The sequence below is a fragment of the Patella vulgata genome, chromosome 2 (genome assembly GCF_932274485.2).
Source record: "Patella vulgata chromosome 2, xgPatVulg1.2, whole genome shotgun sequence".
NCBI lineage: Eukaryota > Metazoa > Mollusca > Gastropoda > Patellidae > Patella > Patella vulgata.
The window spans coordinates 88,906,111-88,927,168 of NC_065880.2; the positions used below are offsets into that span (position 1 = coordinate 88,906,111).

Sequence of the window (21,058 nt, forward strand, 5' to 3'; positions counted from 1 at the left end):
AATGAATGGGTAATTTATATGACATATATAAAACTTTAATTAAACATAAAAAAAACAAAGCAAAAGTAGAACTGATTTTAGACTAGAGTGTGTACATGCAATGAGTGGGTGATTTATATGACATATATATAAAACTTTAATTAAACATTAAAAAAACAAAGCAAAAGTAGAACTGATTTTAGACAAGGATATGTAAATTAAAGAGGAATTATGGGAGATTAGATAAAGTGCTGACTGTTATCGCTAAAATAGTTAAAAAAAATAGATCACAGAAATAAAATATGTTGAAAATTTCAGTCAAATTGCTCCACTTTGAACCAAGATATTAGCTTTTGAATTTTAGGCCTAGCCTCTACCACCATCATCACTAAAGTCAGTACGATAAAAAACATAATCTTGATTATCCATTTTTGGATTTAATCATTAATGAGCGTTTCAAATCCAGTGAAAAACCGACACAAGATGACATCGAGAGTTGGTTATGGTTTAGATAAGTTTATTAATGTCTAATAATTTAGATAACATTTCAGGTCGAAAGAAAGACCTGCAATAGACAGATTTATCTCTTGCATAATCCATGTTTAAGTGGGTGACTCTATAACATGAATCTTTGATTAATCACGATTTTCCGGCGTGGTTCCCCCTTGTTAGTGATGCAGGACGGATGGGACAAAAAACCAAGGTCCTGTGTACACATTGGCGTGCACATAAAAGATCCCTTGGCAGTTGGAATTCGATATAAGAGTAGGCCGTAGTGCCGCTGTCCGGGCAAAATTTCCCTCATAGCACACTGTATGGCGTATGCCCAGCTTCATTAGCCCAGTTCGGAGCCGAACAGTTGGACGTTAAACCCCATTTCATTTCATAACATTAATCAGTAAAGAGTAGAATTAGAGCTAATTTTAGACAAAGTAAAAGTAGAGTAGATGAATTGAGTGGGTGATTATCTAAATATGTATATAATAAGAACAATATTGGTCTCATGTAACATTTAGTTTATGTTAAAGAGAAGAGTTACATGTCAATTGTTTATACGAATGTTTTTTATTTATCAACGGCATGTCAACATGTGTATATCAGGTGCTCCATGATCTACAGCAGCTTTTTAATACACATGCCTATCATAACCCTAACCTGCCAGCTCTCGTGTCTTCAAACCAGAAACATTTGTCTACACGTGTAGGTGCATGGGTTCTTGTGTGTGTTTTCAGTTTATAAGATGTGCGTGTGTGTGGGGGTGTTTAACTTGTTCGTGAGTTTTGAGCAACTGTTCATGACCAGGTAAAATTAGAACAAAGTTAAATTGTGGTCCCAGTCATTACAGATTAGCCTGGAGCCTAATCAAAGTCAACTCTGTAATTATATTAGAGAGATATTGTTTCATAAATTATTATCTATTGTAAAGTTATTCCAGATCCTAGTGTAGTAAAGACAAGTAAAACAAAATTTTGAACTATAAAAAATGAAACGAGAGAGAGAGAGAAATGGGGTTAAACATCCACTCAATTTTTATTTCAATAAGTCGCTTACGCGTAGGGGTCTTTAGCAGTGGGAGGAAACCGGAAGACCCAGAGAAAACCCACGAGGTTGGACAGGCGACCCTACTCCTTGTCACGTACAAAGTGACCTAGTTTGTGTTGAGTGGAGTTAAACCCCATTTTTTTTTCTCTCTCTCTCTCTCTCTCTCTCTCTCTCTCTCTCTCTCTCAATCTAGACAACAAATACCATTTGAAACATGTCATTTATTTGACCAGAGTTGGAGTGCATTATAATAAAGTTCCTGCAATTCTTTTGACCAGTCTGGAAGGTCAACTTATCTGAGAGGTCAACTGATCATAAAGACTGGCAACCTTGAAATTAATTTCAATGAAGCTTGTTATAGTAAAATTAGAACTAATATTTATTGCTGCCATCAATTTATGTTCAAAGCCTATTTGATCAGGTTGAAAGATATAAAAATGTCAGGAAAGTTGTAAAGTTTTGTGTTGATGTAAATGTTTGGATGATTTGATGAGTCAAGTGAGTATAAACCAACACCAACAGTTAATATTATTCTCACATCATCCATATAAATATTATTGTTAATAAATTCCTACAATTACTCATGTAAGAGAGAGATAGAGTCCTCTCAACACAAACTAGGTCATTTTGGGACTAATGTATGGTTTAATTTTATTTCAATAATTTGCTTGCGCTTAGGGGTCTATAGCAGTGGGAGGAAACTGTAGGACCCAGAGAAAACCCACGAGATTGGACAGGCAACTCTACTTCTTGTCACGTACAACCAGGGATTCGAAACCACGCCACACAAGGGATTGAAAATCTCTCAAATGACCATAAGCATTGATCCATAGCCATACATCTCTTTCCTGTACAACCAGGGAATCGAAACACACCAGTTGACTCAATGACAGACCTTATGATACAAGGTGCAAGCGCTAACCATTCAGCCATCCAACCCCCCGTTCTTATTTTAACTCTGTACATCTTATCATGCCCTTCTTGTAATACCCTGCTTATTTCAGCACTAATTTCAATAGGGTACTGCCCCACTTTCCTCGATCATCGCAAATATCAAGTCTTCAGCTTTCCAACTAAAATTTGATATCGAGTTGCAAATATCAAGGTTCATTCAATGACAAGGTTTCCGTGGAGGTCGCCATGTTTGATTTGAGTTTATTTGTGTCACAACCTCTGATTCGACACTACTGTTCACATGTCTGTGTTAAAGGGACGCCCAGCTCCTTTAAACTATAAACACCCTCCCCACACATTAGCTCCTGGTGGGAATTTAGTCGTTTAAATGGGATAAAAAAAAAAACCAAGGTCCCGTGTATACATTGTTGGAATTCAATATAAGAGTAGGCCATAGTGCTGCTGCCCGGGCAAAATTTCCCTTATAGCACACTGTATGGGGTATGTCCATCTTCATTAGCCCAGTTGGAGCAGAACAGTAGGATGTTAAACTCATTTCATTTAACTTCATTAGCTCCTTTAAAGCTACAATTTCATATTTTCTAAGAAAGTCAAAACATGATATTTTTGCCAATTTCTCAACTGGCAATAGTGAATTACAGGATTAATAGGATTATTCTTTAACAAGGTAGGACTGTTTACAAATAGCATCGATTTTAAGGCTTTGTTTTATACATTTTAAAAATATAACTTAAAAATATGAAATTGTAACTTTAAACCATAAACCTCACACGTGTTACTTCATCAGGAATCAGTGACGCCCAGGTCCTTTAAACGTTAAACCTACTGACAACCGACTTAAACCAACGATCTTATCAATATGATCAACAAAATATTCTCAAATTACGTCTTTTATTGTCCGTGAGATTAGACTGTACGTGCAACGGCTCGACAATCACATAAAATACTGGTTGTTATAATAGAACTTTTACATTTAATCAGGATGATATCTACTCTCTGTTGACTTTAGCTGGTTTTATTAAAATATCCATAATAGTCCAGTAAAATAATTTAAATTAGTTTAAAGTGGCAGGAGATAGGTCATATAGGCTCGCCTCAATCCCTTTCAATTTCTGAATAAAATATTGTTTTTTGAAAAAAAAAAAAAGAAAAAAAAATGTGGCAGGCTAGATAAAATATTTCCATTAAAGTCCAGTAAAATAATTTAGATTAGTTAGAAGTGACAGTGGAGGGTAAAAATATCCATTAAAGTCCAGTAGTATAGTTTAGATTAGGTTCAAGTGACAGGTTACCTTGTAATATCCATTAAAATTCAGTATTACGTTTTGAATTACTTTAAAAGTGATAGGCTAGATAAAAATATCCATTAAAATCCAGTATTATAGTTTAAATTACTTTAAAATGACGGTCTAGGGAAAGTTTAAATTGGATTAAAGGAACAAGCTACGTAAAAATTTCCATTAAAGTTTAGTTTTATAGTTTAAAGTGACAAGTTAGGTTAAAATATCTGTACTGGTCTGTTTGGCCTCTGTTAGCACGTGCGTGCTGTATCATAAGACCTGTCATTGAATCAACAGGCGTGGTTTCGAATCCCTGTTTGTACGTGACAAGGAGTAGGGTAGCCTGTCCAACCTTGTGGGTTTTCTCCGGGTCCTCCGGTTTCCTCCCACTGCTAAAGACCCCTACGCGCAAACGAATTATTTGAAATAAAATTAAACCATATGTTAGTCCCGAAATGACCTAGTTTGTTTCGAGTGGACGTTAAACCCCATTTCTCTCTCTCTCTCTCTCCCTTTCCGTAGATTGCAAAATTCTCCATCCGTAAATTACATATGCCACAATAAAAACCATAAACGGCTACTGCTGTGGCAAAATTCTCCTTCCGTAGATTATATATGCCACAATAAAAACCATAAATGCTACTGCTGTGGCAAAATTCGCCTTCGGTAGATTACACATGCCACAATATAAACCATAAACACCAATGTCATGCCAAAATTCTCCTTCGGTAGATGACACATGCCACAATAAAAACCATAAACGCTACTGCTGTGACAAAATTCTCCTTCCATAGTTTACACATGCCACAATAAAAACCATAAACGCTACTGCTGTGGCAAGATTCTCCTTCATTACATTAAACATGTAACCATTGACGTAAACAAGGTGTTATAGTTTGACAGTGACTAACATACTGTGTTAAGGGTTAATAAGTCCCTGCCTTTAAGGGTTAATAAGTCCCTGCCTTTAAGGGTTAATAAGTCCCTCCCTTTAAAGGTTAATAAGTATTTACGTTACTTGTAGTCTTTTAATAAAATCCTTTACAATCAGAGATTATTACGACCATCACGCAACCTGTATTACAAACCATGGATTATTACAAGTCATCACGCAACCTCTATTTACATTATTCTTTTATAACTCACTCTTGTATTTCATGGTTTTAATTTTACTAAAACCTTTCTATTGTATTTCTTATTAATTACTTTCTGAGTCAGACTTGTGATATAGACTGCCAGTGTTTTTATTTGTTAAGGAGAGAGAAATGGGGTTTAACGTCCACTCGACACAAACTACCAGGTCATTTTGGTACTAGCACATGGTGGGAGGAAGCCAGAGGACACAGAGAAAACCTACGAGGTTGGACAGACGACCCTACTCCTTGTCATGTATAACTGGGGAATCTCTCTCTCTCTCTCTCTCCTCTCTCTCTCTCTCTCTCACATAATTCATAAGTACCCAGTTTGTTATCATATCCAAAATAAGATTTTACGATTTGGAGGATTTTCACTAAAAGCAGCAGATGAGAAAGCAAGATAAAATAAATGTATGTCAGTGTTTATTTTCGGATGTTTTGAATGTAGCCGATAACCAGATATTGAAAACATAATCTGTTTCAGTCTATCTTCCTACAATATCATCATCTATTTGTTGTTTTATTCACTGAGGATTATATTCTTCTGCTTCGTTTATAACGCTAACAGACGGTTATCGGGATTAGCCAATCAGATAAATTGTTTTATCAGTCCATCTCGTAAAACGATTTCATGGTTATAAGTTGAACAGGATATTAAAAGATCAAAATGAAGATAATTTTATTTTAAATTTTATTCCACGTAATCTTCAAGTAAATCTATAAATACTTGTATGAGATAGCTATCTGAATTTCTGGTTTCTATCAAATATTAAAAACGTAAAGGTTTGTCAAGTGTCTGTATTTTGTTTGACAGGTCAAAATATTATAAACATTGCAGGGGTGGTTCCAGGAATTTTTGAAGGAGGAGTTTGCTCGGTATAAACATTGCAGGAGTGGATCCAGGAAGTTTTGCAGGAGAGGTTTGCCAGGTCAAAATATTATAAACATTGCAGGGGCAGATCCAGGAATTTTTGCAGGAGTGGGGTTTGCCCGGTCAAAATATTATAAACATTGCAGGGGTGGATCCAGGAATTTTTGCAGGAGACGATGTATCCTTAGTGAGGGGTGCAGGGTTTCTCCCACCGACCTTGGAAATTTTTTGAGAAATACATGGTCTCTATCGTCATTTTGGCAATATATACATACACACTGAAATTTTTTAAAGAGAGAAATCCAACAGCCTGTTTGGCGTTAATTTTTATTATGAATTAATACGATCATATGGTGATTTCAATTTCATTGATGCAAAACATTAATTGTGATATCACATATGTCTATATCATTATCTCACACTTTGAATGCCCATCCTGTCCCATTAATAGACATGTTAAAAAAAAAATCTTGTATTTATCCAATAATTCTTCTCAATTAAATAAAATGGTGTTTAACGTCCTACTTTTCTGCACCAACTGGGCTAATGAATAGGAGCCATATTGTGGAATAATAGAATTTTAAATGCTTTAAAGGAGCTAAATCGCTAATATTTGGGACCTAGAAATTGACCCAAATAGGTCGCAACACTATATAATAATGTAATCTGATTGTATATAAACTGATTTACATTCAGTTGTTTCCGTTTTGACTCTAATTTCAAATCAGTTATCTCCAGCAAAATACAGCATGAGTCTCAACCGAATCGCTATTCCAGTCTTTTGCGCATGCTCTCATGCCATAACCGTTTGACATGCTTGACATGAGTTGTGGAATATGTCTAGCCTCGTTCTTTCTGGTCACTTGTTACAAATGACGCTGAAACGCATTATGGTACACGATTCGTGTACCAATGGTAAAATGTTTATTTTATCTTAAATATTGGATATCAGAAGCCTACCTTTTCCCAGTAAGATCACAACATTAATATTGATTTAAATTGACAAAAAATTTGTGTTTTCAATGTGCAAGACTTTGGATGATATTGAGTTAAAGACTTAGCTAATTTAAAGATACATTATGGGAGATATTTATAGAGAGTTGGCCAGTCTTGCTATAACAGTTCAAAAGTAGATGATGAAAGAAGAATATATTGAAAAATTCAGTCAAATTACTTTATTCTGAACATAGTTATCATCGTTGTAATATTTGCCTAGAAATGGTAGCGAAATGTGTCTTCACCTTCGCTGAACGTTTGATTGACAGGCGTTAACTACACCTACATATCTCGATTATCAAGTAAAGTTTTCAATGGCATACGGAAATGCTTTACAGCGGCCTCGCTAAGTACACTCTATCATTTAGCTTCGATCTAACTGACGTATTTTCATCAGGTTACCCCTTATCTGATTTAATCAATTAGTGAAATCCTATTTAAATCCGAGCTGTAACCGAGCCATCCGTGGGTCTACAGAGTTGATTTTGGTCTTGTTGTTTAAATAAAGATCTAATTTATAATTTCTATAACATCTGAAGCCTAAATTAAGACTTGCAATAATCAGATTTAGCTCTTGCATAATGCATGTTTAATCTAAATCAATAGACATCCAATGTGATTTTAAAAAAATAAAAATCTTGTATTTATTTGGTAATTCTTCCCAAATAAAATAAAATGATAGTAAACTCATTTTATTTGCCAGATTTCAATAAGAAGTAGGCCATAACATTTGAAAGACTTTCTTTTTAATGGGTTTTTAAAAAGTCAAATACGAAATACTGTTTCTTTGTGGCGTCTGTTTTCACTCAGACCTCAAAACAGACGGAAGAATGGGAATTACGTGAATGTGTAGAATAAATATCAACGGACATATTCACGTTTTTACTCACAATATTACAAAGTTGGTTAATATATTGAAACCATATGTCTAGATAAAAGTGGGTATTGTCCGCAGGCCGTTAATGACCTCATGATATGATGTTACAAAGACATAAAGTCTGGACGATAAACGGAGGTTACTACCTCTAGGGGGAGCCAGGGGATACGACCAACCTTTTAAGATAAAAGAGCTGTAAAGGCTAATGACGTTATTGATATTTGTGTCTGATAGTCCCTTAACGCCTATTTGATAATATCTAAAGTTACGACTCTACTGTGAGCAAAATGGTGAATACTAAAACCATGAATTTAGAATGAGAACTCTCAACATTTGTTTAGTTAAACATACATTATGCAAGAGCTAAATCTGCTTATTGCAAGTCTTTCTTTGGATCTAAAATGTTATCTAAATTATTAATTAGACATTAATTAACTTATCCAGACCATAATCAACCCTCTGTGTCATCGTTAGCCTGTGATATTTACTGGATTAGGATCCAATCGGCTGCCCAACACTCATTCATGATTAAATCAAGAAATGGATAATCAAGACTATGTTTTTTATCCTACCGACTTAGTAATGATAATCGAGGCTAGGCCTAAGCTTCAATCACTAAATTCTCAGTTCAGAGTGGATCAATTTGACTCCAATTTTCACAAATTCCCTTTACATTATCTAGTTTTTAACTATTATAGTGAGAACTACCAGCTCTTTATCTAATCTCCCATAATGTATCTTTAAATAAATCAACCAATATTTTATGATTGATGGATATCAATTTTAATATTTCTAATTCAAATCAAATTTAACGTAATCTTTAGGAGCTAAACCTTCTATTAACAGCTCTTTATAAACCTGTAACAGTAAATCTCTTTGATCTTTGGGGTATATTCTATGTCCGGATTAACTTGCGGTCTGAAAGTCGGATAAAAACAGGGGAATTTGGGGTTATTCGTCTGAGAGTTTTTGTAAGGGCTTATTCTTCCAGGGCTGTTTTTTTTCCCATAAGAAAACATGATATAAGGTTTTTTTTACTGGAATTCTGGGATATTCTCATATTACTTACATAAAAATATAGACGTTTTTTCTTTTTCTCAGGTTATTTTCGTCAGTCTTTCTTTCCCCAGCTTAAAACTCAGTCTCATCCTTTATCCTACACATATTTGGAAATTGAAAGAGTATGCTACAGCACCACAAACAATCGGGGCAAAATTTCCCCTATATAGTATACTGCATATATGTCCGTCTTTGTTGGTGTAGGACTTTGGTGTCTAGTCATTCGAATGGGACAAAAAACAAGGTTCTGTGTAAGTGTTGGCTTGCATATAAAAGAACCTCTCTGATAGCTGGGGGCGTGAATGGTTAACGCATGTGTATTGTATCATTAGGTCTGTCATTCAGTGGGGAGTCACGATGGCTGGGTGGTTAAGACGCTGGCTCGCTAGCCTGGAGGTCGGGTGTTCGATCCCTGCATTGGCCGAGAAAGTTCATCGAGATCTTCCGGCGTGGTTCCCCCTTGTCAGTGCCGAGTAGGCGATAGTGCCGCTGCCCGGGCAAAATTTCCCACATAGCACACTGTATGGCGTATGCCCGTCTTCATTAGCCCAGTTTAGGAGCAAAACAGTAGGACGTTAAACCCCATTTCATTTCATTTCTAGTTTACATGCTCCGAACTGGGCTAATGAAGACGGGCATACGCCATACAGTGTGCTATGGGGGAAATTTTGCCCGGACAGCGGCACTACGGCCTACTCTTATATCGAATTCCAACTGTCAAGGGATCTTTTACGTGCACGCCAATGTGTACACGGGACCTCGGTTTTTCGTCTCATCCGAATGACTAGACAGCTGTCTTTGTCAGGCCCTCCGTCCTGCATCCCTGACAAGGGGGAACCACATGTAAACTAGAGCCTAATGGATGAAAAAAACATTTTCGTTTTTGGCAAGACTTGACAATAACTGTCTTCATTAGCGCTGTTAGTGAGAGAGAGAGAGATAGAGAAATGGGGTTTAACACCCACTCGACACAAACTAGGTCATTTCAGGACTAACATATGGTTTAATTTTATTTCAATAATTCTTGCGCGTAGGGGTCTTTAGCAGTGGGAGGAAACCGGAGGACCCGGAGAAAACCCACGAGGTTGGACAGGCGACCCTACTCCTTGTCACGTACAGCCAGAGATTCGAAACCACGCCAGTCGACTCAATGACAGACTTTATGATACAGCGCGCTCACGCTAACCATTCGCCCATCCAACGCCCCAGCGCTGTTAGTAGAACGTTAAACCAATTTCCTATCATTTCATTTGTTATCTGTAAAATAGACTCATGTAAATGAGAGTTTTGGCAAAACTTGACAATAAACGCTGAATTTCACATGAAAACAAGATCACAGGTACATATCATGATAATATACCTACTCGAACAACATTTCTTACATAACACGAACAGGTAAACTCGTTAGCTAATCTACAGGTACTATTCCTAGCTTCATCTATCACAAGTTTTTCTGCGGAGAATTTGACAAAAGCTTACCTGGTGATGACAAACGAGGCAATCCATATTACAAACACACATGGAAATTTCTACCTTCTCAGATAATCACCTTTCATAGATCCCAAATACCTGGTAATGTTTTCGCAGGTCGTCAACACAACGACAGACGTTAACCTATTATCATTTGATAGAAGATAACTGCGAAGATATTAGTCCTTTTCCAAGGTTGAATATTTGTTTTGAATTTCAGCTATGAAATCTTACAACCATTAGATTGTATCTTTCGTTCTTGTTTTTGTGAATTTTTTTGTTATCAGTGTTAATGTTCCTTGAATCTCCCTTGTAAACAAGAAGTGATATCAGATGTTTTTCATAATAACAATAATAATAATGAATTTGTATATCGCCGAGTTCTCCAGCTAACAATCTGCTCCAGGGCACTCTAAACTACTCCATGTAGTACATTAAAGTATGAAAAATAACCACAACCGTTTTAATAGCCTACTCTCAGGTAGAAATGTCAATTAACACAAATATCATGAATACACCTAAGAACAGTTTAACGAAAACAAGAAGTGATACCAGTTGTTCTAGAAAGAATAAAAACTCGACACTGTACACTGTACACTGAAGTATGTAATATTACCACCACAGGATCCAAGCTCTATTAGCCTAAGTTAGAAAAATCCAGAAACACAAATGTCATGAAAACACCCATGAACAATCAACGAACAAGTTGGCTACTCCTACCAACAAAAAGTTTATAAAATTAAAATTTTCGCACTAAAAGTAACCAATCTTTGAAAAAATGACATTTAGGTAGAAAATTTATATCCTGTGTAAGTTGTTACGTTGGGACAGTTTCTCTGAGGATAGACCGCTCACGAACAACAGATGTTGTCAGACTTGTCATGTGACAACATTCCAAACAGGTACATCTCTGTATTACCCAGAATGCATTCTGATCTTGACGTATAATATATAATGTTGTTAGATATTCGTGGTTAATCTCTATTAATACCCGGAATCCATTCTGATGTTGACGTGTAATATATATTAATGTTGTTAAATATTCGTGACAGGTGACAGAACATTACCTGTACCTGTCACAACACCTGAATCACCTGTCAGGTGCAAATAAATTTGACGCCTGCATTTGATAAATGGCACCATCTTTGAAAATATATGGCTGACACTTTAAGCCTCGGATGAAAGCCTAAATTGTATTTTTTTTATGGAAGACATGGTTTGTTGTTGTTTTATTATATAAGGTGGGTGGGGTGGGAATCAGTTATATTTTCGTGCCTTCAGGGGACAGGTGGTTATCTTGATGAATTGTAGATTCAGGTATATATCAACATTAATAGGTTATTGTTTCTAGAAGTTGTGACAAATAAGGCATAAAATCCTCAGAATAGAATGAAAAAAAAAATGAAATAACAAAACTAACACAGTTGTATGGGACAACAATCACTGGTTTATTGTACTGGTGATTGTTGTCCCATATAACTGTGTTAGTTCTGTAATGGGGCTATACTATATACTGGAAAACACCGGAAAACTACCGGAAAACACCATGTTAGACTGAATACCGGAAAATACCGGAAAAACACTAAATACTGGAAAACACACTAAATACCGGAAAACACCCTAAATAGGTAACTCGGAGCCTAGTCCTCTGGAAAACACCGGAAAAACCTAACCCTAACCCTAACCCAACGCTGGTCCTCTGGAAAACACCGGAAACACCTAACCCTAACCCTATCTCCCCGCAAACAGAGGACCAGACTCTAGGTTACCTATTTAGGGTGTTTTCCGCTATTTAGTGTGTCTTCCGGTATTTAGTGTTTTTCCAGTGTTTTCCGGTATTCAGTATAACATGGTGTTTTCTGGTAGTTTTCCGGTGTTTTCCGGTATATAGTATTGTCGTTGTAATGTCTCCAATCACTAAGTCCCACTAAAGAATTATGTTCAAAATGAAATAAGTTTTAATGTTCTATTTTTCTGAGGGGGTGGATGGCCGAATAGTGTTCACGTTGTATCATAAGGTCTGTCATTGAGTCAACTGGTGTGGTTTCGATTCCCCGATTGTATGTGACAAGGAATAGGGTTGCCTTTACAACCTTGTGGGTTATTATTAGAATTATTCAATACTTCCTAGAATTATCTAATACTTCCTATTTGGGGGAAATGAAATTGGATTTTTAACATCCTACTTTTCTACACAAATCCATCTATTGAACATGGGTATAGATGCCATGCAGTCTATATGAGAATTTTGTTCCATCCATTTTGTGTTTTCTACATGAACATATTGAAGTATATTTAAAGATAAGAATCTTGCAGACATCTTGATATTATTGACGAGCAAACTTTCCAATCACCCGCATTGAAAAATCTCAAATGGCTTTAAGAATGAATGGATCCTGATTCTTAAGTATCTTGACTGAAAGGTCCATGTAGAGGTCAATCAAGGTGTTTTTGAAGGTCATTAATAAAACAAATCAATGACCTTTAGTATGACTGGACCTAAGAATGTTTAAAGTAGCTAAGTCTCTAACTCAATATCATCCAAAGTCTTACACGTTGAAAACACGATTATTTGTCAATTCAAATCAACATTGATGTACCATAGTGCATTTCATCGTCATTTGTAACAAGTGACCAGAAAGAGCGAGGCTAGACATATTCCACAACTCATGTCATACGGCGACGCCATAACTTATCTGGAGAGCATGCGCAATTGACTGGAATAACCAGACGCTAGAAATTTCTATTCGGTAGAGACTCATGCCGTATGAAATTAGAGTCAAAACGGAAACAATTGAATGTAAATCAGTTTATGTACAATCAGATTACATTATTATATGCGTTGCGACCTATTTGCGCCAATTTCTAGGTCCTAAATATTAGCGATTTAGCTCCTTTAATATGCTATATGAAATATCCAGGGGTTGGGTGAACGAATGAGTTAACACGTGCGCTGCAGATCACAAGGTCTGTCATTGACTCATGTGATGTGGTTTTGAATCGTGGCTTGTGTAACTAGCTTAATAGGTTCTTATTGATGTTGACAGTTCATAATACCGGTTTGTTCTTATTCATTAGGGGAGTTGGATGGCCGAATGGTTAGCACATGCATGCTGTATCATAAAGCCTGTCATTGAGTCCACTGGCGTGGTTTCGAATCCCCGGTTGTACGTGGCAAGGAGTAGGGTCGCCTGTCCAACCTCGTGGGTTTTCTCCGGGTCCTCCGGTTTCCTCCCACTGCTAAAGACCCCTACGCGCAAGCGAATTCTTGAAATAAAATTAAACCATATGTTAGTCCCGAAATGACCTAGTTTGAGTCGAGTGGACGTTAAACCCCATTTCTCTCTCTCTCTCTCATGTTGACAGTTCATACTACTGGTTTGTTCTTATTCATTAGGGGAGTTGGATGGCCGAATGGTTAGCACATGCATGCTGTGTCATACGGCCTGTCATTGAGTCAACCTGCGTGGTTTCGAATCCCTAGTTGTACGTGACAAGGAGTAGGGTCGCCTGTCCAACCTCGTGGGTTTTCTCCGGGTCCTCCGGTTTCCTCTCACTGCTAAAGACCCCTATACGAGCAAGCACGAATTATTGAAATAAAATTAAACCATATGTTAGTCCCGAAATGACCTTGTTTGTGTTGAGTGGATGTTAAACCCCATTTCTCTCGATATATTAAATATCTTTTAATTACATATGGTAGAATATGAAAATAGGATCTGTATCTAGGAGTTTTAGATATATAGTATAGAAGGACCTCATGAATAATTCCTACATTTATATTGTTTCAATGTGAATAATTAAACTCTTGTCATAATTTATCATGTTTTAACATTTATTAAACAAAAACAAATTAACGACAACCAAATTATGTCTAATAGCTTTAAAATATAAAATCGTGTTAAAACACTCGATAAATTTAACTATCAGACATTTATCACAATGACATGATGAACATGACTTGAGAGAGAGAGAGAGAGGGAGAGAGAGAAAGGGAGAGGGGGAGGGAGGGAGGGAGTTTAACTTAACTCCACGCAAACTAGGTTATTTTGGGACTAACATCTTGTTCAATTTTATTTCATTAGTAGTGGGAGGAAACCTGAAGGACCCAAAGAAAAACCACAATGCGCACACGCTAACCATTCGGTCATCCAACCACCAAGTAAATCCATAAAGTTGTGTTATTATGAATATTAATATACAGTGCACTCTGTCACATTCGACCTCTGATCACTCCGGCACTCTGTTACATCCGACACCATTTTCATGTCCCGATTTATTTCCTTATTACTTCAACCAAAAAATCTCTGGGTAATTCGGGTGATTCGAAGTTCTATTTTCGAAGCTACATTATAGGTTCCAATTTTTCCGGTTTTAAGAAAACTGGGTATTCCGACACTCTGCGTAATCCGACATATTGTAACGATCCCGTACGATGTCAGATGTGACAGAGTGCACTGTATATGTATTATAACTCTATTTCTAAATTAAAGCGATAATTTCATATTTTCTAAGAAAGTCAAAACATAATTATTTCTATGTCTTTTGTTCTATAGGTTGTCAACTCACTATTATACGATCATAGGTATTATTCTCCCTCTTAAAAATCCTTTGACCCCGGAAATAATAACACAATTACCTCCCTTGTTTTTCTATTCCCCCCATGGAATAGCTATCTTCAAACGTTTAAATTTGAAGTTGAAAATGATATTTTTGCCAATTTCTCAACTGGCAATAGTGAATTATAGAATTTATAGGATTATTCTTTTAACGAGGTAGGACTGTTTATAGATACCATCTATTTTAAGGTTTTATTTTAATACATTTTAACAATATAACAGGAAGAAATAGTTTCTAAAGTCTTCTGAGGTTTTTAAAATTGTCTTAAATTTACACACTTATCAGAAATATTGTGTTGTTTCTTTTTCTTTCTATATTTTACCATACTTTAATTATAATTTGTTGGGTTTTTATACGCCCACATTTTCATGTAGACGTATTTGTCGTCGCCCCTGTCCGCCCACAATTTGTTTGTGGATACTCTACAGGTCACAATTTTTATCCAATTTTGAGGAAACTTGAAATATAGGTCTCCCCACAAGAAAACGTCAGTGCATGGCGTCGATGACGAAATGGAAATGAACAAAAATAATGTAAATATTGGAAACAGGTGGCACTGATACTGATTTGTGCGAGTATTTATGCAAATCAAAACAACTAGATTGAAGAAAAAACATATCTGAGTGAATCGGCAGAGGTTAAATTGCTTGACATTACGAATTGTTGAATAAAACCGAGCCGAAGCAAGAGAAGTTAAAATCGAGGCTTCAACAGGCATTGCATTCCTGTTCTTTTTTATTTTATTTTGTCTGGTTGGGCATGGTGTATGCATATTATTCGGATAGAAGATCAGACTCCTGTGAATAAACCAAGAAGTAGTAAATCCATAAAGTTGTTTTATTATGAACGTATTATGAATGTATTTTTTTCTTTTTCTCCCAAATTGGTGAACTCGACTATAATTATGTAGACGGATGAGCCAGCCTCTTAACTCCGTCTCAGTTTCAACCAATAAAGACATAAACAGCATTTAATTTTAATTTGCTAAAAGCCTGGACTCCAATATTTAATAAACTCAAGATGGTAAAGAGGAAATATTTATAATAATATTTGACTTGTAGAGGAATTGGTCGTCAGTTAGAGAGACTAGGGGGGGAACGATGATGGATATCTATACAGATTAAACATGGCTAATCATGGAGACAGTCAAATTACTGTATTTACCCTAATAATACCCTAATCGTAGAGACAGTCAAATTACTGTATTTACCCTAATAATACAAAATATTAAACCCCCCCAGAAATATCTTCTTTAAGCGGCATTTAGCAATTGACATAGGTAATAAACACAAAAGTATAATATGGAACATAATAATTATTTTAATTAAAGCTGCAATTTCATATTTTTAAGTTATATTTTTAAAATTTATTAAAATAAAGCCTTAAAAAAGATGATATCTATAAACAGTCCTACCTTGTTAAAGAATAATCCTATTAATCCTATAATTCACTAATTCCAGTTGAGAAATTGGCAAAAATATCATTTTCAACTTTAAATTCAAACGTTTGAAGATAGCTATTCCATGGGGGGGAGGTAGTTGTGTTATTATTTCCGGGGTCAAATGATTTTTAAGATGGAGAATAATACCTATCATCGTATAATAGTGAGTTGACAACCTATTGAGCAAAAGACATAGAAAAAATTATGTTTTGACTTTCTCAGAAAATATGAAATTATCGCTTTAAACCAATGTTTCGTTTCGTTGAGAGTAACTTTACTATGATTAGTGGTTTCCCCAAAAAGTTTATTGGGTATAATTAGTTGTTATATATTTTGTGTATATGGTTTCATAAGCTCTTATTCCTATATCGGAGATTGATTGGGAGCCACGGTGGCTAGGTGGTTAAGACGCTGGCTCGCTAGCCTGGAGGTCGGGTGTTCAATCCCTGCATTGGCCGAGAAAGTTCATCCAGATTTTCCGACGTGGTTTTCCTTTGTCAGTGGTGCAGAACGGAGGGCCTGACAAGGACAGCTGTCTAGTCCTTCAGATGAGACGAAAAACGGAGGTCCCATGTATATATTGGAATGCACGTAAAAGATCCCCTGGCAGTTGGAATTCGATATAAGAGTAGGCGATAGTGCCGCTGTCCGGGCAAAATTTCCCTCATAGCACACTGTATGGCGTAGGCCCGTCTTCATTAGCCCAGTATAGGAGCAGAACAGCAGGACGTTAAACCCCATTTCATTTTAATTCATATATCGGAGATTGATTTATTATATTAAATGGTTTCCCTATTGATTAAGATTAATTAGTTGTTACTTGTTTTTGTATATAAACCTTCTGTATATTATTTTCATTATCATTTGCTTGAAAACGTTGAGAGAACCCTCAACGAAACGTCGCTTTAATTAAAATAGTAATTGTGTTCCATATTCTGTTTTTGTGTTTATCAGCCAGGAATATATTTATTATAAAATTGTTTTGGGAAATATCAGAATAGTTAATTGTTTGTTTTATAACTGAAGTGGGGCTAATGAAGATGTGCATACACCATACAGTGTGCTATGAGGGAAATTTTGCCTTGACAGCGACAATATAGCCTACTCTTATATTGAATTCCAACTGGCAAGAGGATTTTTTTATGTGAACTCCAATGTGTACATGAGTCCTCAGTTTTTCGTACTATCCAAACGACTAGATAGCTAGCCTTGTCAGACTCTCCCTCCTTGCTGAACTTTGTCAGCCAACACCTGGAGAAAACCCGCAACCTGCAGGCCAGCGAGCCAGCGTCTTACCCACTTAAACACCATGGCCCCTGTTTGTATTATTGAGTTATATATGGTGTATAAAAGATGGATTATTTAGTTATATATGGTATATAAATGATAATATTAGTTATTTTTATTAGTTGATACCCCCAGGCTTACAAGAAGACTACAGAGAGTTAATATTGTAGCCATATTGTCTACCACTTGTAAACAACAAAACATCCCAGTTCTTCTTAACATGTGATTTACAAGCAGCTCTTTAACTCTGTCTCTCTCTGTCTCACAGTTTAACATGGAGGATGATTTATTACTGTGGGAATTAAACATCATCAACTTAAATGATTATATTTAAGATGTCTGGATCAATTACATCACTTAATAAAATTACTGAGTTGAGAGGATGTTAAGTATATAAACCCCATTTGAGAGAGAGAGAGAGAGAGAGAGAGAGAGAGAGAGAGAGAGAGAGAGAGATACAATATACAAAACAGATATACATAGCAAATATACATGACATGCAACATACATAACAAATACACATAGCAGACAAAAATAACACACAACATACATAGCAGATATACATAACATACATAGTAGATATACATAACAGATATACATACATACAGAGATATACATAACATATATACATAGCATACAACATACATACAAAGATATACATAACAAATATACATAACATATATACATAACAGATATACATAACAGATATACATAACAGATTTACATAACAGATTTACATAACATGCATAACATACAACATACATAACAGATATACATAGCAAATATACATAACAGATATACATATCATATATACATAACATACAAAATACATAGCAAATATACATAACAGATATACATAGCAAATATACATAACAGATATACATAGCAAATACAAATATATTTGTTATATATACATTACCAATAGGACAAATGCAACAAATGCAACAAATGCAATTAACATATAGATGAATACAACAAATACATTTTACATTACAAAACATAACAAATGCAGTTGATACCCAACCAATACACTTTATACATAACAAAAACGTAACAAATACATTTTATACCCAACCAATACATAACAAATACAATTAATCCAATTTATTTTTGTTATTGTTTCAAATTATGATAACTAGATGACATTACACATTTTATTATAAAATAATGAAAACTTATTTCTATCGTAGAAAATCTACAAAAATTTAATTCTTCATATATCTTAATTTTGTATAATTTGTATTTTTTAGGAAGTTTGTTCGTCGATGTTTTGAGCCATTTTCAGCGGAGATAAGTGAGAAAGGTGTATATAAAAAGTTATGTCAGGAGACGCTACAATATGTTACAGATCTTACCTCTAAAGTTGAAGAGTAAGTATCGTTAAAATTAATAACTTCAGGCCTTAGGCCTTTTAACAGACTGTATTTTATCAAAGACAATGTGGGGTTGGATGGCCAAATGGTGAACGCATCGGCGTTGTATCATAAGGTCTGTCATTGAGTCAACTGGTGTGGTTTTGATTCCACGGTTGTACGTGACAAGGAGTAGGGTCACTTGTCCAACCTCATGGGTTATCTCCGAGTCCTCTGGTTTCCTCCCACTGCTAAAGCCCCCTACGTGCAAGCGAATTATTGAAATAAAATTGAACCATATGTTAGTCCCGAAATGACTTTTCTCTCTCTCTCTCTCAAAATAGAATGTCACAAATTTCAAAACTTTTGTGGTGCATCCTTCATTCAAAACATGGGTTTTATTCAATTGCCCTTAGCGAAGATTTGAGGAGCAAGGCAACAAATCGTATCTTAGAAAAAAAATTGGACTGAGTGGACATTTTGATATCCCCTCTAGTTTTGACATGAAACATGCACATGACATTTGGAGATAAAATTGAGAGAAAACATTGCTGTCTGGGCGGGAGTCGCGGTGGCTCGGTAAGTAAGAGGTTGCGTCGCTAACCTTGATGTCCTGTGTTCGATCCCTGTGTTGGCCGAGAAAGTTCATCTGGATTTTCTGACGTTCGATATAAGGGTAGGCTGTATTACCGCGGCTTGGGCAAAATTTCCCTCATAGCACACTGTATGCCATATGCTCGTCTTCATTAGCCCAGCTGGAGCAGAACAGTAGGACTTTAAACCCCATTTCATTTTGTGCTGCCTTGGCAGAATTCTCCTACCTCTCATATCATTTGTACAGATATATTTTATTCTATTTTATTCTTTATTTTATTTACAGTAGAATCTGTATTAAGCAGCCACTCAAGTGAATTTGCAGGACTGACCGCTTAATGGGAGTGGCCTCTTAATAAAATCTTAGTGTTTTTTTAGTGCTGACACCAATTAAATATTACGCTTGGATACATTGGAATCAAAACTTCAATACTTGCATTGCTGAATTTTGCCGTTGCTGAAACTTGCTTGGAATGAAAATTTTTTGACTCAAATCTCTGACATAGCTTCTGTAAACGTGTCATTTTGTATGAACATGGATACTACTGTCCACCATTGTATTTTATTATTTATTTATTATTTCCAGGAGAGAGAGAAAATTATATACAGGACTTTATCCTGATTTACAGAGAAGAATCAAATTACCGCAAGGAGATTTAAAGGTATAAAACTCTACCCCTATCCCTTTCCCCTTCTCATCAATAATAGTTAAGAAAAAACCTCTGTTATTGCCATGAAGATATTATTTGACAACATTGAATTGTGGTCATATAATATATTGTTTTCACCCTCATCCAGCTGGAGCAGATTGGATGGCCGAATGGTTTGCACGTGAACGCTGTATCATAAGGTCAGCTGACATGGATTCAAATCACCAGTTGTACGTGACAAGGAGTAGGGTTGCCTGTCCAACCTCGTTGGTCTTCTCCGGGTCCTCGGGTTTCCTCCCACTGCTAAAGATCCCTACGCACAAGCGAATTATTGAAATAAAATTGAACCCTATGTTAGTCCCAAAATGACCTAGTTTGTGTTGAGTGGAGATTAAACTCTCTCTCTCTCTCTCTCTCTCTCTCATAGAAATATATTCATAAGACAGAGGATATTATCCATTTCCGATAACTACTGTCAGAGTTGTGGCCCTTTATCATTGAGAAAAATCTCATTGATGCTGAAGGGTTTGATTTAGATATTTTGAACTCTATGAATGACAACCAAAATCAGTAGATATATATTGACTATATGTTGCTTATTCATATTTGTGCAATGTTGTTTTTGTTTTTTCTTAAATGTCTCTTAGATTAATGAAAGAATAATTATAAATGTTATAAGCGTTCATATTCTCCCTTAAGTGGGGTTGGGATGGCCTAGTGGTCTAGAGTGCCGCGCTTCGACCTTTAGCTGGCGGGTCACCTCTGGCTTGCGGATGTGGTTTCGATCCCTGGTGTGAGTGTATGTGGCTTGGAGATAGGGGCCCCTGTACCAAGATAATAAAAATGAAAAATAAGACTTGTCTGCGATATCACCTTCAGTGGAAGAGGACGTTAAACATTAAGAACAACAACAACATTCTCCCTTACTGAAATCCGCAGTGCACACAAATTCTTAACTGATGGGCAATAAAGGTTCTTAGGTTTCTCAA

The 21,058-nt window shown here is 35.9% G+C and overlaps 2 protein-coding genes across 2 annotated transcripts in view; one reads left to right on the forward strand and one right to left on the reverse strand.

Moving 5' to 3' along the window:
• LOC126810117 (BTB/POZ domain-containing protein 17) overlaps positions 1-10,950 on the reverse strand; it is a 40,941-nt gene extending 29,991 nt beyond the window's left edge. Inside the window, exon 1 of the mRNA XM_050535098.2 lies at positions 10,135-10,950. The gene's annotated coding sequence lies outside the window, so the exon portion shown is untranslated. The remainder of the gene's footprint in view (positions 1-10,134) is intronic.
• LOC126810062 (uncharacterized) overlaps positions 1-21,058 on the forward strand; it is a 141,116-nt gene that overhangs the window by 106,474 nt on the left and 13,584 nt on the right. Inside the window, exons 26-27 of the mRNA XM_050535012.2 lie at positions 18,724-18,843; positions 20,006-20,081. Coding sequence (XP_050390969.2) covers positions 18,724-18,843; positions 20,006-20,081 — 196 coding nt within the window. The remainder of the gene's footprint in view (positions 1-18,723; positions 18,844-20,005; positions 20,082-21,058) is intronic.